Here is an 18,051-nt window from a genome sequence, read left to right on the forward strand (position 1 = left end):
CAGCCAGAGAGCTTGGATTTGCAGCCGTGTCCTAGAGATGTGTACTGAGCCAGTGGCTGCCGGTTCGAAGGGGTTGGGGATAACTTTAAGGACTGGGGAGGGTGCTCTCACACACACACACTCCCCGGTGTTTCCTTCACTGGCGTTGTTTTCAGAAATGTTCCCACCAGAGCAGCAGCGTACCTCCTTGCCACCTCAATACGTCGTGGACCGGAAGTGACTAGCGCTCTCGTGCATACGCACAGCAGCCACTTCCAGCCAGTTCCTATTAGCAATTACTAATAGGTGCTGCACCTCTTGTGACTATGTTTGGTATGGTTTGGGGATGAACATAATGAACAAACTGGGAAGATCCTGTTAGCTGACAGAGCCTATCATAATTGGCAAATGCTTCCTTCATCCATCACCCCCCTTACTGGTAGAAGAAACAATATACTCAGTGTTTGGGAACAAGACTTACAGCAGCATGTTTGCAGAGAAAGCTGGTGCTGCGGTTCCTTAAGAGGCAGAACTGTTGATGACATCAAGTATTATAGGTTTGTAATGTATAATTTTTACAACCTAGGGAGAAAATTACAGAGAATGTGATTCCAGTTTTTAAGTAACTAAACAAATGGCAAAGTAAATTATTTACTAGTGTCCCTGAAGGAAAGAGCAGAATCAAGCTGAAATAGGTAGGATTTGGATTGGATCTTGGAAGATGGTCTTCATAAAAATAAAGGTGCATTAGAACAAATTTTCCAGGGGAGTTAAAGAATCTCTTTCTCTGGAGACTTTGAGAGGACGCAGGATGATCAATGGCTAGGAATGGCTTAACACTCAATCTTGGCTGTGCATGGGTTTGGATCATGGTGTCTTTTTCCAGCGTTATTTCTTGGCAGATGGCAATTGCCATGTTTGTGTTATGAAGTCAGGTGTGTTCACAAAGTAATTATTTCACTTTCACTCAAGTGCATCCTGGCCATGACTTCTAAACTGGATTAGAAAGGGTATTTGCTAATCCGCTTTAGTGCTGATTCTAAATTCCAAGTTAAACTTACTTCTGCCATCCGCCACATTTAAACCAAGTCTGATAGAAAATGTGAAACCTGCAAATCGGGAATCATTTAGTGCTAGGGGATTTATGTCCTAGTTACTGGGCTCTGGGCAGTCCAGTCTGTCCCGGTCACTTCTGAAACACTGTTTTACTCAGCTGACTTCATCATATAGCAGACATGCACAACTCAAATGACCTGGTGGGCTGAAACCGACCGTGACTTGGCTCATGGGGGCTGAGGTCAATTTTTAAGGTGCTGATTATTAAAGTAACACTTAATATCACTCAGTTAATTAAATCAAATTAAAGTGAAATTAATTAAAATGAGTTTAATCAAAATTTAACTTTTGAAGTTGTGGCAAGCCAAGCTTAATTTAAATTAATATAAAATAAATTGAATTAAAATTCATTCTAATGCAATAAATACAATATAATCTGTACAGAATACATAATAAAATGCATTGTTCTTCCTTTCCACCTCTGCCAAATCATCACACTTAATATGGAGCACTTGTAAGGGGAAAAATTAGAAATTTTTCTCATAATTTTGGATAAGATTATTATACTTTGATCAGAAGGGAGAGAGGGAAAGGATGGGGCAGCAGACGGCTTGAGAGGAGGGGGAGAGGGGCAAGAAAGAGGGAAAGGATGTGGCAGGAGGCTTGACTTGAGAGGGCGGGGAAAGAAAGAGAAAGGATGGGGCAGGAGGCTTGATGTGTGAGAGAGAGAGAGAATGGAGAGAGGGAAAGAATGGGGCAGGAGGCTTGGCTTGAGAGAGAGGGCAAGAAAGTGTAGGCTTTATGAGAGGAGCCATCCCATCCTGCCAAATGTCTGTGCTTTTTCTTTTAAATTTCTGCCGCCATGTGGCTGAGGGATGGCTGCTGGGGGGTGAGCCAGAAGTAGTCCTCTCCTTCCTCCGTGGCGGCGGTGGCTCCCAGAGTGACACAGGGCCTGCCATTTGGCCCCATGTCTCTTCCCAACTGCGAGGCGTGTGCCTGCACAGTGGAGAGATGGTCTCAAGCCAGGCTTGCAACTATCTTTCCACTACCCAGGCGCACCTCGCAGTTGGGAAGAGACACGGGGCCAAACAGCAGGTCCTTCATCGCTCTGGGAGCCGCTACCGATGGGGGGAGAGAAGAACTACTCCTGGCTCACCCGCTGGCAGCCATCCCTCAGCTGTGCAGCGGCAGAAATTTAAAGAAAAATTTAACAATAAATACACGGAGGTTCGGGTCAGGAGGAAGGAGGGTGGGACAAGCAGAATGGCCCCACTGGCCAAGGAAAAAAGGCCTTGCGGCCTGCGGGCCATATTTTGGGTAGGCCTGCTGTATAGGGATGCAGAGAGACAGCTTGTCTCTGAGCAGAATTTCTTTAAAAGATTTATATGCCACCATTCTGTATCCATGGCAGCTTACATCAGATGTTATTAAAAGAAACAAACTATAAATTGCTGTAAAATGCAATGCAGTACAACACAATAACCTCCAATATCATAGCAAAGCACAACAGTAAATTTTGTAAAATGAAGCATTTATTTTAAAAACACACAAGAGAACAGGAGTATTCCTAGCATTGGAGAAAATTAAAAATGGATGCTCAGAAAGTAGATCTGGTTTCTGTCGCTCAAGGAACAGTTTTGCAGCATGCAACTGGTCAGTTGGTATACAGAATTAATTCAATATGAAAAGTAAGTCTTTCCTCTAAGAACCTGCCTCTCTATATAAAATGACTATCTGGAAATTTGATATGCCTGACATCATGATTGAACAGGACCAATTATAATGCATTTCCCATAGAGACCATGTGGGAGCTAAAATTAATTTCCTACTAGATGAAATATTCAATTAAACATGCAGATGGGTAGGACAAAGAATGCCAGACCATATATTTTGTTCAGTAAGAAACTATATCCAGAAATCACTGTGTCGAAATGCAGGACGCATGGCCTTGATGTGGAAAGAATAGATCTCTTCTGTGTATAACTATTATTATGGAAGGCTTTGAAAAGTGTTTAATTCTTTAAGTATAGTCTTCAAATCCACACTGAAAATGGAGAAAAACACTGAAAGGTTTTCCAGGGGAAAATCTAACAAATACTGAATTAAAACTGATTTTGCCTTCCTATGTAGCTATACCAAACACATAGGATGAAAGAAAATGGTCCTTGATGTTAAAATGCCTCTGACATAAAGCATGAAATATAGCAACATCAACCTGCTACTTAGCAGTTCTTCCCATTACCCCTGAATCTATATATCTGCTTCTGAATGTAGAGTTTATTTCAAAGGAAAATGTAACTGTCCACACAGGACAACCAAACCAAGAAGTAGTCTGTGGTACATAAGAATTTAAGAGTGGTTTGCAGGTAAAATGTACATGAAACTGCTGGGAGAGATCATCAGGGGATTTGGTTCAGGGTGTTATCAATATGCTGATGAGACCCAAATCTATTTCTCCATATCAACATCATCAGGAGAAGGCATAACTTCCCTAAACGCCCGCCTGGAGGCAGTAATGGGCTGGATGAGGGAGAATAAACTGAGGCTGAATCCAGATAAGATGGAGGTACTTATTGTGTGTGGTTGAAACTCGGGAGACTATTCTGGTTTGCTGGTCCTAGATGGGGTTACACTCCCCAGGAAGGAACAGGCACGCAGTCTGGGGGTGCTTCTGGATCCGAACCTCCCCCTGGTGTCCCAGGTTGAGTCGGTGGCCAGGGGTGCTTTTTATCAGCTTCGGGTGATACTCTAGCTGCACCTGTTTCTTGAGATGAACGACCTCAAAACAGTGGTACATCTGCTAGGCTGGATTACTGCAATGTTCTCTATGTGGGGTTGCCTTTGTACGTAGTCTGGAAACTGCATTTGGTTCAGAACGCAGCAGCCAGGTTGGTCTCTGGGTCATCTAGGAGAGACCATATTACTCCTGTCTTGAAGGAATTGCAGTGGCTGCTGATACGTTTCTGGGCAAATCACAAGGTGCTTCATTACCTATAAAGCCCTAAACAGCTTAAGCTGTGAGTATTTAAGAGAATGTTGTCTTCACCATGCTAAGATCATCTGAAGAGGTTCGCCTGCAGCTGCCGCCAACTCATCTGGCAGCTATTTGGGAATGAGCCTTTTCTGTTGCAGCCCCTGGACTTTTGAATGTGCTCCCTGTTGAAATAAGAGCCTCCCCATCTCTGGCAACATTTAAAAAGGTATTGAAGACACGTTTATTCACCCAGGCTTTTAATTAGATTTATAGTTTTAAATAATTTTAATACTGGGTTTTAAATGTTTTAATCTTTTAAATGATTTTAATTGTTCATTGATTTAATGTTCTAAATTATTTTAATTGTAAACCACCCAGAGACGCAAGTTTTGGGCGGTATAGAAATATTTTAAATTAAACAAAAATAAATTAAAACTATGAAAACAGGAAAAGTTGGCATTGGCATCTGAGCTGGCCTGGCATATTCTACTTGTTAGAAGCAGCACCCTTCTTCAGAAGTTTAGAATGTAGGAGACATGGCTATCTTGCATTTAGACGCTGTCACACACTGGCTTGGAATCACAGTATCCAACCACCTCTCTTCCTCTGATCCTGTTCATAGGCTGTGGAAGTGGCATCAGAAGTGCTGGTGATGGGGGTTAATTGTCACCCTATTCCTCTACCAACAGTCAGGGAGCGGGGCAAGACTGCTTCTCACCAGGAGATTCTAGGTCCAAAGCACTCTCATCTCTCCAGACCTCCTCATCCCTGGCCATCCAAGCCTTAAAGGTAAAGTGTGCCATCAAGTTGGTGTCAACTCCTGTCTCCCACAGAGCCCTGTGGTTTTCTTTGGTAGAATACAGGAGGGGTTTACCATTGCCTCCTCCCGTGCAGTATGAGCTGATGCCTTTCAGCATCTTCCTATATAGCTGCTGCCCGATATAATACCAGCAGGGATTTGAACCAGCAACCTTGACTAAATGCTTGTTAGTCAAACATTTCCCCACTGAGCCACTTAAGGTGACAAGCCTTAAATAAAGCCCTGCAGTCAGGGCAATCCCAACCACCCTCTCCTGACTCTGCCCTCTCCAGTGTAGCTGCCTGCATCCTCCTTCCTTCAGCTGTTGCCTGTCTTGCCAGCTATTGAGGCCCTGCCTTCTACTCTTTGCCACCAGGAGGCAACCTGTTGGGCCATGCTGGCCCATCCATGGTCTGTGGGTTGCTGTTTGTCCTGGCTCTCCCTGTCAACTGTGTAGCAGGGTCGGCTCAAGGGGTTTTGGTGCCCTTGGCCAAAATAGTTCCTGGTGCCTCCCAGCCACGCTCCTGTATCTGCTGTCACCGAGCCCCGCCCCCTGATGATGGCACCGCCACTCCTGCAGCAGAGCCAGTCTGTGTAATACAAATATGATGGATATTTATATACCACTTTTCAACAAAAGTTCCCAAAATGGTTTCTCTTTGGGAACTTTTTGTTGAAAAGCGGTATATAAATATTCATTGTACATATACAGAGAGGCGGGGGGAGGTTGGGAGCTGCTAGCCAAGCGCTGTGCTCCAGGAAAGCCGGGCATTTACCCTCTGCCATTGCTGCTTCTACTGCTAGGGATAGCATAGCAGCCAGCCACCCCAGTCTCTGTTCACCCTCACAAACCTCCTTGGTAGATTGGGCTACTGATCCTGCTGTGCATCATCCAATACATTATTCCTTCTCTTTCTCTCTCCCCCCTCGCCACAAGCAGACCTTACATTGCATTTTCTGGGCTGGCTGCACTGAGTTCCTCGGCTCCCCAGTTTGGCAAGATCTGGACAGTAAGATCCTCTTGTTCCACTACTGGCTTGGTCTCTGGATTAACCTTGGGCACCAGTTCCATTTGCATGACATCACTAGTACTTGAGAGCGCTGCAAGTGGCTGGTCCTCAGTGAGGTTTGGTGGGTCTGAGAGTGGGGCTTCTGGATCCCTAGGTGCCATCTCATTGGAGCTTGCTTGAGCCTGGCTGCATGGGACCACACTGACACAGGCATGTCAGGCAACCCGGTTGCTCAGGTAATTTCCAGTCAAAACAGGAGTTTGTAAATCCTTGTGCACAGTAGCTGCCCAGGGACCCTCCCAGTCCTGTTACTTTAGGCAAATATTGGCGAGCGGGAGATGCACCACTGCACTTTCAAAGGGTTTAACTGCCCAACTTCTCTCTGGTCTTACAAGTCTTTCATGCACGGAGGTAATGTCAGCACCAGAGTCTCTCCTTTCCCTTTCCACCTTCCTATTTATAATTATGCTTTCCTGATGCTCGGCAGGAATAGCTTTGGAAACTGTGATGTGAACACCCACAAGGAAGTCTTGTTGGGGGTTGTTCAGTTCATTTGAGGTCGGGGCATCTTCTGGGGCCTGGCTAGCCAATGGGGTGGCTTGCTCAGGAAGGGCCCCAGCGGGGATATGCACCTTACTGAATCCTCCAAACTGACTCCTAATACCTCTGACTAAAACTGAACAGAAATCGCATTCATCTGTGTATTTACTCTTTTCCACCTTTTCTGTGCAACCTGGTTCTGGTTCTCAGTCAGCTTCTAGCAAAGTTCCTGCAAAACAATTCAATTTCTATTCCACCTGCTGCCAGCCAATTGTGACGAAACAGGGGTGACTCTATGCTTTCCTGGGATCTACCCTCAGTAGAGAGATTGCTCTGATCCCAAATCTAGGAGCATGCTGCTCCTTCAAGGTAGGCTGCCACCAGTTGAAGACTGATCTAGCTTACTGACCAGGCTTAGACACTGCTTCAACAACCTAGAACTGTCCGGCTTGGGACTTACAGGCACTGTACAGCCAGAGTCCCCACAACCCAGCTCTAGACAACAAGATATTATTCTGAAAACAACTCAACAGTAGTGAATGACCTTACGAGGCACATGGGGAAGAGGTTTGCAAGTAATCCTCCAGAACCTGCCAAATCAGACTGAAGCCACTTCTAAGTATCTGGACTTCATTAAGAAAAAAAGGGTTGCACACAGAATAAGAAACTGGGAGAAAGTAGGTTGAAATTGGAGGTAAAGAAAGGCACACAGGAATTCAAAATCAAATACAAAAAGCATTTACTGACTGACTAGCACTGAGCTTTACCTTAGTCTATCAGTAGGCAGGTCCTTGGCTGAGAGAGCATTAATCTCTACAGCTTCTCCCAGTGGAACATCCATTTGCAAATGAAAAAGGGTGAACACTGGCCAGGCCTTTGTCCTGTAGGTTTAAAGCCATGAGGGAGAGGGTGAGCTCACACCTGTCCTAGTTCAAAGAGGATTCTAATTTCCTACCCTCTGGGTAGTGAGATGCAAAGTGGCCCTATCTCCGGTGTCAGATAAGATTAGGGAATTGGTGAAGGAAGGGTCTGTTAGACATTGTGGAGTGAGATGATGGAGGTCTGCTTGACTCTGTGATGCCCATTATCCCTTGATGCCCTTTATAGAGGCCAATCTGGCCAATGACTTGAGCCGGCTCTGCTGTGTAGGGTCCCAGCTGACTTTGCCTGTACTCAGGAGCTGTACTGCCTCCGTCTTCTTCCACCCCACCCCCACTGGGTGAGTACTTGGGGTCCGCCAGTGGGAAGGCCTGACAGAATCAAAATACAGAATGGGTTTTACAGAATCAGGCTAATTTAGTGAGGACTCTTCTTGGACCAGGTCCTGCTGATAGGTTACCACATACAATATATGAATTAAGAGAAACTAGCATGTATTGGTCCTTGGTTCTGAAGTTATCTGCCCCTGTTGGACTGGATTTTTAAAGGTTATATCAAAGGCCTACCCGATATGCAGTTATGGTAACTATTCTGCTTAGAAAAAAATCTGTATTTGATGCTCCTTGAGCTCTGAAGCCATCAGATTTCTCCTGCTATTCCTCAATTAATAGATTTCAACTTATACAATAGATAACATAGAGGTAGTCTCAGGTAGGGGGCAAAATGGTGGTGGGAGTTAGATACACTAGATTAGGGGAAGATCCACCAATTGTTTTAGTTTGAGCTACTGGTTTTTATTGTGACTGTTCAATTGTCTGTTTTTATATTGCTCTTCTATTTTATTTTAACTCTTGTCATTAGCCACCTTGCATGGTTTTTAACTTGAAAGGCAGGATATAAATCTCTTAAAAGAAATAATAAGTAAGGGTCTTGGCAAGAAGTCAAATGAGACTTTAAAACCTACCTTTAGCTAATTTAGCATGACTTGTCCTTGATCTTACTAGGGCAATTTGCGCTCACACTTGATTGATTACTTTGCCAGATTAGCAGTGTTTGATTTCAGGATCTGGCATGGCTGCTGGTGGCAATATGCCAAGATAGCAGTCCACTCAAAAGTATCACTTTACCTACTTTGTATCTTAATGTTGCTGTAAACCTCATTGCTTTAGCAATGCTCTTATCATAAATATGCAGGGATCAGGACACAGGACACTTAATGGTTCTGGCACGTCACCAAAATAGTGAGAGAATAAGGAGGACCTTTCCTGAGGGCCTAATGACAGGTGTTGGATTGGCAACCATCAGACAAAAGGAAGAGGGAATACGGTGTGATCAGATGGGTAACAGTGTCTGCCTGCTTAGTGCAGCTTCTGTGCAGGATAGTGGCTCTGTGTGCTCCCTAGGGAGAAAAATGTCTCTCTAGGAAGGGAGAGGTGTGTGTACGTGCACACACATGTATGTACGTGTCTGCATGCATACCCACTTTCAGTGTAGCATTGGTGAGGGAAGGGGAGACCTCAAGATGCCTTTATTATGCTCTCTAACCATCTGGAGCAATGCTATGGGAGGAGCAGTGGCATGTTGAGGTGAGAATGCAAGGCAGAGAGGTTGGTTCTGTTTCAGCCACTGTAAAATGGGGTAGGTGGGTGAGTGAATATCTGATTGCTGTTTAAAATGCTCTAGAGTATTGCATCAGTCAGCAACACCATCGTACCTGAAAGGAAAGCTGATGCACAGAGCAAGACAATAGTGATTCTGACTCGACTAGCAGCATTAGGCTCTGTTGCTCCCAAGAATTGTATTGCATCTCTTCCCTTGTTCATGGCAGTTGCTAGGAGTGAGTTGCTGCTGCTGCTGCCGCTGCTGCTGCCTCCTCCCCCCCCCCATTGCTGATGTCTGTGGATATTTGCTGGCAGCCTCACTGCTCACTCCTCTTTCAGCAACCACTGGAGTTGGCATACTGCCCCTCCTCCACCTTCATTCTTGCATACAGCAGCAATGCAGAACTGGATTCATTTGAGTTGTCCCTTAGGGCACACACACTGCCCTCCTTCTCCCCATTCCCCAATGTCTACATTTGCAGCCTATTCGCCAGCCAGACTGCCACCTCACTCTAATCTTCTAATCATGGGGGTCCTGATCAAATGTGTATTAGGACAACAGTATAATATATGCACAGTAACTGGGGCTTGGACTCCTGCGGCTTTGCTCAGCTCACTTAGCCCTCTGTCTCACCACAATCGGGCTTTCTATAAAATGGCCCACATAAACCAATATAGTAGTCCCACTAATCCTTGATCTCTTTAAAATGAGTGGAGGGTTTGCGGAGGGCAGGTGTCTTCCTCAATGCAGAATCAATCATAGTGGAGATGTTAGGGGCACATGGTCATTGAACTGTTGAGTGCTGTATGCTTGGGCATTTATGTCTTCTCCCACCTGTATGTATGTGTGATGGGGACAGACGGGCAAGCACAGAATGTCTTTGTCTCCAGATAATATGCTTCAGTAGCCAGGTAACTGACAGTTGGCCAATTAGCCGCCAGCACAGCCTCTCTCTGGGGGCCGTCCTTTGCTCTTCCCCTCCATTTCCTCTTTGCTTGTTGTCATGGTTACAATCACTTATTGGCAGTAGCTGGGAGACTGACAGGCATGAAATTGCTTACTGTATATGGTTCTGGAATGCTGTTCTGCACAGGGAAGCAATAGCTGTCTGGATGTCCTCAGGAGAGCACTGTGTAAGCATGGCACTTCCTGAGAGAATGGATAGCCAAGGATCTAGACTCCTTCAGACTACTTGTCCCCTCATCAAATTCTTCCATTGGGATTAATTATGCAAATAGCATACATTTTCAAATTCTTATTGCATTTCTGAATATGTTCCACCAATGGTGGCTGGATATGTGGACTTGGTGCAATATTGAGAGGAACTTGAACTATACAGAAGGAAGAAGGGGGACTGACTATGGGAAGGACAGGGCATTCCTGTCCAGGTTTTGTCTCAACTTTCAGCAGACCTAGCTCACATGTGTATTCACCTTGTAAACATGAGGTTAAAATTTTATTCTATTTTAAAATAAAATCAGAACTTTTGAAGTTCTGATGCAGCAATTGGGTTTTGATGATATTGGCGTGTAGTTGGTAAATTCCAAAGAGCAGCTGTGTTTGCAGCAAAAACAAGAATCTTTTGCATTTATCCATCTGAAGGTTGCTCTTGCCTGTGGATGCTCATGGTGTAATACAAGTATTTGTTTTTAAGGTGCCACACAATTCCTTGAGTGTGATGGTTCTTCTTTCCTTGCCAGTTACCTGGCAGCCCAAGTTCTGGAGATGCCAGGCTCTTCTGGGGACAGTATTTTCCATGCTACCTTGTGTCACTCTGGTCTATTGCTTTATTACAAGAGGCCTGTTCAGAAAGATGGTGGGATACAGGTTTTGGACTTGGGGATGCTGTTGGGCAGGTTACTGCTATTTAGACCAGTAGTAATTCTCTATGGTTAGAGCAGTGGGTGCCAAATAGAGACATACCTAAAAATCTGGTTCCAAACTTGGTGGACATTGCTTGCACATTCTGAAGATCTGGATCTCTGGTGAAGAAGTGGGCAGGTAGGTACACAATCTTTTTTCAAATGTATAACATTGGATATTATACAGGTGTTCCTTATGGGTGTCTGTATACACGGAGGATTGAACTGACAATCTTTCCTCACATTTTTGAGGATGAGAATTGTGTGAGTTAGGACAATGTACATATAATATATTACATTATAAGCATGGTAGAGGGGGAGTGTGCATTTGTTCCACCATCACAGGGAACTGCACAAGCAACAGAATGGGTTTTAACCTGGAGATATCTAGCCCTAAGAGGCATCCTGCTTTTAGGTTCATGTATCCTGAACAACCAGTTACTCAGTTTGCCAGCATGCAGTGTAGTCAAAATCAGGTCACCAGAATTGGGTTAAATATAGCATATTGATTTTTTAAAGCATTTCTCATAACATTACAATAATAGAAGTTAGCTTATTTTTTGCAACAAAAGTTAAGCAACAAAAGTTAACAAATTAATAAGTTACAGAAACAAAGACAAGATTTAGAATGAGAACAGCAAGTATGGAGACTGAATAATACATATATAGACTTACCCTTGGAAGTTTTCAAAAGTAAGATTTGATTTTGCCTCAGTTAACCAAACTGTGGCAGTCATTACTTACAGGAACCTTCACAGATAGCTGACTTTGGGAGTTGCTCTTCAGAGGGGGCCACCTAGCTAAGGAGTTTGACCTTCACCGTTTTTTGGCCAAAATCAGAAGCATGTTTGGAAGTCACCTGATCAAAATACACAGAATCATTTTTCAACTTCCAGTGTTGTAAGATCTAATTTTAACTTCTCCTATATCCATATTTGTTTCTATATATGTTCATGGGTTAATCTAGATTGCCAAAATACCTTTTGGTTAATCACCAAAATACTATAATACAATTACCTTAATACGATTTTGGTACAAAATACAATTAACAAAAAAATTTGGTTAATCGTCAGAATACCTTTTACCTTTTAGTTTAGATTTCCTTCTCATCTGCAGATGTGAGTTTATCTGATCTGTAACAGAAACTTTTGCATGGGTGAAGTTTCTAATGGGTTTTGTTTTTAATAAATGAAGCACCCCACCCTAACACCTAATTGCCATGTCAGCCTACTGTTGATTTCTAGATTCAGGCTTAAATCTTTCCTCAGGCTCTTACAATCGTCAAGCATTGTATACCTTGGAACTCCCCAGAAGGGCTTATCCATTTGTCCAAGGCAGTACTAGGCCTAAATCTATCCAAGCAACATTACTGGATCCAAGAATATCAACTGTACTATCAAAGGTTCATTCATCTGCTCACCCTCCATTGTGATATATGCCATCATCTACCTGCAATGCCATGGTGTTTATGTAGACCCAATGAGTTACTCTCTATCTAAGAGAGAATAAGTGGAGATGTGTCAGATATTGAAAATAGCAACTTCAGAACTAGTGATTGGATGTTTCCATCTCCTGGGACAGAGTTGCTATGCTTAAACAAAGAGGGTTCAGAGGATAGCTAGAAAGTGATGATTAACAAATCTGACATTGTCGTTTGGTGTGAATGGGGATTATTGATGGTTGTCTTGCTACAGAAGGAAACTGCTTCCCATGCAGTGTAATAATCTTTGTTCCAGCTCCTGCACATAGATTTCTACTTGGTGCAAGCTGGGTGTGCCTGGCCCCTTTTGACATTCATTGGGAAAAGGAACACATCTAATGAGATCTTGTTTGTCTGTGCTTGGCATTAATTATAGCTTTAATTTGGCATTAGTCTTTCAGCTTCCACCTTTCTGTGTCCCTTCATGCAACTGATGTAGGCTTTAAACTGTAAATGCTCATTCCACAATATAGTTTAGTCTTTTAAGGTGCTACAGGACGTCATGAAACTACTATGTGCAGTGTCCCCATCAGAGTTTGGCTAGTAGGATTTGTAGAATGTGAAGATTTTGAGAGGTTTACTTCTGAGAAGCAAGCCTGTTGATTTTGTCTATCTTCTGTGCCAAGAAGAATCATTAAGAGATGCAGCAAATCTCTTATCTGGAAGATCATACTTCCAAGCAGGGAAATGAGCAAATGCATACTGGCTAATAGGATAATGGTTTGCATGTGGCAAGCCCAGAGAAAATGAGACTTAATTTAGTTAAATTGGATTCATGTGGCTGATGTAGATCAGGTATGAACAGAGACAGATATAATTACCATTGTTAGTCACCTTTTCTCATAGAAAACTATGCAGAAAGCTTGCCCAAGATTAGAAGAGTCCATCTTGACAAATTCTGAGACTCTGACCATATACCACTGCTTGGATATCTGAAGGAAAGGCAATCAGAATGTTGGAGTTGGAGAACCTTCTCTCTGAGGAAAGGACAAAGCATTTGGGGTTTTTCATTTAGAAAAAAAGAGAACATGAGAGGTGGGGGTTTGATAGAATTTCATAAAGTCATGAATGGTATGGAGAGATTTTTCTCTTTCCTAATATAAAGCTTGGAGTCATCCAATGACATTTTATTGTTGGTAGATTCAGGACAGACAAAATAAAATACTACTCTTCACACTGCACAATTAACTTGTGGGACTTTCTGATTCTTTTCATGGAGGATAATTCTATGCATCATTATTGGACATGAGAACTAAGTGGAACCTCTGGGTTCACAGACAATATGCCTCTGAATACCAGTTGCTGAGTTGTAACCCATAGGGGAGGACTGTTGCCTTCACACTCTGCTTGTATATTCCACAACTATCTGGCTGGCCATTGTGGGGAATAAAAGATTGAACTAGATGAATCTCTTGATCAATTACTACTACAACAACAAATATTTATATACTGCTTTTCAACAAAAGTTTACATGGAAATAAATAAAGATGGGCCCCTGTCCCAAAAGGGCTCACAATCTGAAAGAAACATAAGGCAGACACCAGCAACAACCACTGGAGGGATGCACTATTCAGATTGGATCGGGCCAGTTGCTTTCCCCCTGCTAAACAGAATGGAATCACCTCTTTAAAAGGTGTCTCTTTGCTCAATTAGCAGGGACTAATCTGCCAGCATGGTTTTATAAAATAATAGAGTGTGTGGGTGAAGGTGGTATAGGCATAAGGCCAGTGACTTTCATCTTCTCCCTTCCTTGGCAGGTATGTGAATACTCTTCTGAAGCTCATTCCACCTGTGCTGGGGCTCCAAGACCAGCTACGCCAAGCAGTTCAAAGCAGGGATATGGAGATGTCTCATGGGATCTGTCGTATTGCTGTGGCCCTGGGGGAGAGTCATTCCCGGTGAGGATCCAATGCTGGGATCTGGTAGCAGTATTTATAAGAACCTAAGGGCTCTGTGGTATTTACTAGGGGATAGAATGGGGAGTCTCTTCTCTACTCTACTCTATCATTTTGTAGGTGCCTATTGGCCTCTTGAATCCCATTCTAAAGCAGCTGAAAGATCCAAAAAGTGACCTGGACACTAACTTGCCTTTTCATGATTGTGTGGAGGCAATAACAACAACAACAATAATACTATGGGACTTCCGACTACAAACAGACAAACATCTGCCACACAATACACCAGATATAACTGTAGTTGAGAAGAAAGAAAAACAAGTTAAAATAATCGACATAGCAATACCAGGGGATAGCAGAAGAGAAGAAAAAGAAATAGAAAAAATCACAAAATACAAAGATCTACAAATTGAAATGGAAAGGCTGTGGCAGAAAAAGACCAAAATAATCCCAGTGGCAATTGGCGCCCTGGGTGCAGTTCCAAAAGACCTTGAAGAGCACCTCAACACCATAGGGGTCACAGAAATCACCATCAGCCAATTACAAAAAGCAGCTTTACTGGGAACAGCCTATATTCTGCAACGATATCTATAACAATTGACAATAAAATTCTGGCATCCCAGGTCCTTGGGAAGGACTCGATGTCTGGATAAAACAAACCAGTCAATAACACCTGTCTGACTGTGTAAACAAGATAATAATAATAATACTTCATTTTTTATACTGCCCTTCCAAAAATGGCTCAGGGCGGTTTACACAGAAATAATAAATAAATAAGATGGAACCCTGTCCCCCAAATGCTCACAATCTAAAAGAAACATAAGATAGACACCAGCAACAGTCACTGGAGGTACTGTGCTAGGGGTGGATTGGGCCAGTTACTCTCCCCCTGCTAAATAAAGAGAATCACCATGGTAAAAGGTGCCTCTCTTGCCCAGTTAGCAGGGGTTATACACAGCCTTAGTCTCTTTCCATATAAATGCCACTGGATATCCTAATCCCAGTTTTAGCTATTTGACTTACTGGGACATGTGGCTCAAGTTGCTGGGTCCCTTTCAGTTTGTTCCCTGGCTGAACTTGCTGCAAATGGATGCTTGCACCCATATGCTGTGCTGTTCTGATGTGGGATGTCTGCTGTGGCTTACCATGGCAGAGTAGATGCCTGATGCTGCATGCCTATTACCTCCCACAGATCCCTCCTGGACCAGGTGGACCACTGGCAGAGCTTCCTGGCACTAGTCAACATGATAATGTTCTGTACTGGGATTCCAGGACACTATCCTGTCAATGAGACCACCAGTTCACTTACACTCACCTTCTGGTATACACTACAGGTAAGTGTTAACGATCTTCTGCAGTGGACTTCCTCAGTGACATTTTCCCAGCTTGGTATGGCTTGTTCCTTGTTTACATGTTTGCACCAGCTGTTTTGCACATGTCATGTAGCTAGCATGGATGTCAGCTCTGGTTGGAGAAAAATGGAATCTTCTGCATTGAGCATAGTGGAATCTTCTGCTTTGCTCTGTCAGGAGACTCAAGGCCAGACCATGGTGTTAACTCTGGGCTTAGCAGAGTGGAAATTATTGTGTTCTGCCATGCATAGATTGAAGGCCAAGATGGGCTGTACTAGCATGCTGCTCACTAGGGCCATCATACATCCCGCACTATACAGACATGGCATTGGACTTTGTGGCAGACTTATTGTGTTCCAGTAGTGGATATCATTTGGTTATGACATCCACCTGGATGGGAACAGCTGCCTTATCAGAAAAGGTGCCCAGGTGTACTCTGAGGCGTTGCCTATCTGAGGCTCTCCAGGAGTGCTGTAGGGATTTGGTTCAAAACTGAATTCTAACTTCTCAGAGACTTTTGGAGCAGAGTGAGCACTGGAGCTCTGAGCACCACATCACAGAGTAACATAGGCCAAATTATTGGAGAGATTTGCCATCTTCCTGAGTAACTCAAGTTTTCTCTTCCTGCTAGAGAGCTGGTCTTGTGGTAGCAAGCATGACTTCTCCCCATTGATAAGCGGAGTTTGCCCTGGTTGCATCTGAATGGGAGACTTGATGTGTGAGCACTGCAAGATATTCCCCTCAGGGGATGAAGCCGCTCTGGGAAGAGCAGAAAGTTTCAAGTTCCCTCCCTGGCTTCTCCAAGATAGGGCTGAGAGAGATTCCTGCCTGCAACCTTGGAGAAGCCGCTGCCAGTCTGTGAAGACAATACTGAGCTAGATAGACCAATGGTCTGACTCAGTATATGGCAGTTTCCTATGTTCCTATGTACCTTAACTAATTGCATTTTTTGGATAGCAACAAAATTCCAGTCTTCAGAGAGGATGCTGTACCATGGTGGTAGGGTGCCTTTCTCCTTCCCCACAGCAGTGAGTTGCTACTAAAGCATCCCATCTTGTATCAATTATAAGAGGAAAGCTTTATAGATGACATTGCTTGGTTAGGAAAGAACAAGTTTGTGTTCTATTTGACGGGCGGAGTTGCTGTTACTTCCAGTTTCAGGTGCAATGCAGACCCAGATCTGATGCAGTTTTTGTGTGTGTGTGCAGACCCATAGTTGGACGCATTTGTTTTGGTGTATGCATGCTGCTACACTAAGGCACTCCTAGAAGCAGTGCAGCCTGGTCTGTCTTGCCCTCCCTGCCACTGCATTACTTGGAGGCCAGGAGCCTCATTAGCATGGCAGATTAGCCTGACACACTCCTGCACTGCCCAAGAGCAAGGCTAGCTGTGAAGCTGCTGCTGCTTTGGATGCCAGCTGGAAATGGGATGAGGTCATGCATTATCTCAGTGTGTGACTGGTGCAGTCCTTGAGACTACAGGAGCATCATTACTAATGAGGGGAGCCGAACTGGAGCAGTATCTTGTACATGCTATCAGAGAGAAGGAAGGAGAAGGTGGTTTTTTGGGGGGGGGTTGTAGTTTATTTGTTTTTTGTACTGTCTCCATCGGCTTGCTTGGTGCTCTGAAGCAAAGAGGCCCTAACTTCTGTAGTATTTTAAATACATATTTTCAGTGTTTCTGTACATGCCCTTCCAGTTCCTGCTGTATACCTTGTTTCACAAAGCCTTCAAATGGGCATTGACAGCTGGATCTGTTCTGTCTGGCACAAATTTGCCAAGAGAATTCTCTGTGAAGGTTTCTCATATCACCCCCATGTACCACCTTCATAATAATCTATTTCTTGGAGGAATGTCTTGAGTGAAGATGAAGTCTTTCAGGAATGACAGCTGAATTCCAAACTACACTATATGCAGACTGCATGATTCAGGCGTGTGTGTGTGTGTGTGTGTGTGTGTGTTTTAATGTCTATGTGGTGCCCCGGTCCAAATCTCTCCTCTTCCCTGTTAGTGCTATTTGTTCTGAAAGGGAAATTCTAATTGGCAGCAATGGGTGCTTCCCCCTCAGAACAAATCACAGCTGCTAGAGGCGAGGGCAGGGAGATCTGATGGAGACCATGGTGGAGCCAAAGGGTTAAAGACCACCACCACCACCCGTTCAATTGTGGTCTAGAGCAGGGTTCCACATGGCTACTGTTTGCATTGCTTTTATTTTGGGTTTTTAAAAGCATGTTGGCCATTGCAAAACCCTGGGCAGAAGGTGAGGTATTTAGCATCCTTCTTAGTAGATATTGGTATATTGTGGGAACTGATCCATTCCTCTTCTGTCTAGGAACAAGGTACTGTTCACTCACAATGAAAGTGGACACATTGTGTCAGCTAAATTGCTGGTCTGCCCTGTGATGGCTTCTGGTCTTGCCCAGCTGGTGACAGTGGGTTGAGATGGAATGATACTGCTGAAGCAAAGTTCTGCCTGATAGGATGTAGCATACATCCATTCCTCTTCTTTATGTTTTGATTAGAGGTGAAGGAATTCTGCTCAGCTTGGTGCTGAGAACACAGATAAACTGAATTGCTAACTTGTTGTAGGGGAAGTCTTTGGCCCTCTTGTGGCCAGTTTGGGT

General features: G+C 43.8%; 1 protein-coding gene across 2 annotated transcripts in view; it reads left to right on the plus strand.

The window, feature by feature from the left end:
• The window catches only part of IPO13 (importin 13), a 57,415-nt gene that overhangs the window by 18,276 nt on the left and 21,088 nt on the right, over window positions 1–18,051 (plus strand). For both annotated transcript variants that reach the window (XM_053249773.1, XM_053249774.1), the window contains exons 3-4: window positions 13,939–14,079; window positions 15,269–15,410. In XM_053249773.1, the coding sequence (XP_053105748.1) occupies window positions 13,939–14,079; window positions 15,269–15,410 (283 nt within the window). The remainder of the gene's footprint in view (window positions 1–13,938; window positions 14,080–15,268; window positions 15,411–18,051) is intronic.

Source organism: Hemicordylus capensis, chromosome 4 (genome assembly GCF_027244095.1).
Source record: "Hemicordylus capensis ecotype Gifberg chromosome 4, rHemCap1.1.pri, whole genome shotgun sequence".
Lineage (NCBI taxonomy): Eukaryota > Metazoa > Chordata > Lepidosauria > Squamata > Cordylidae > Hemicordylus > Hemicordylus capensis.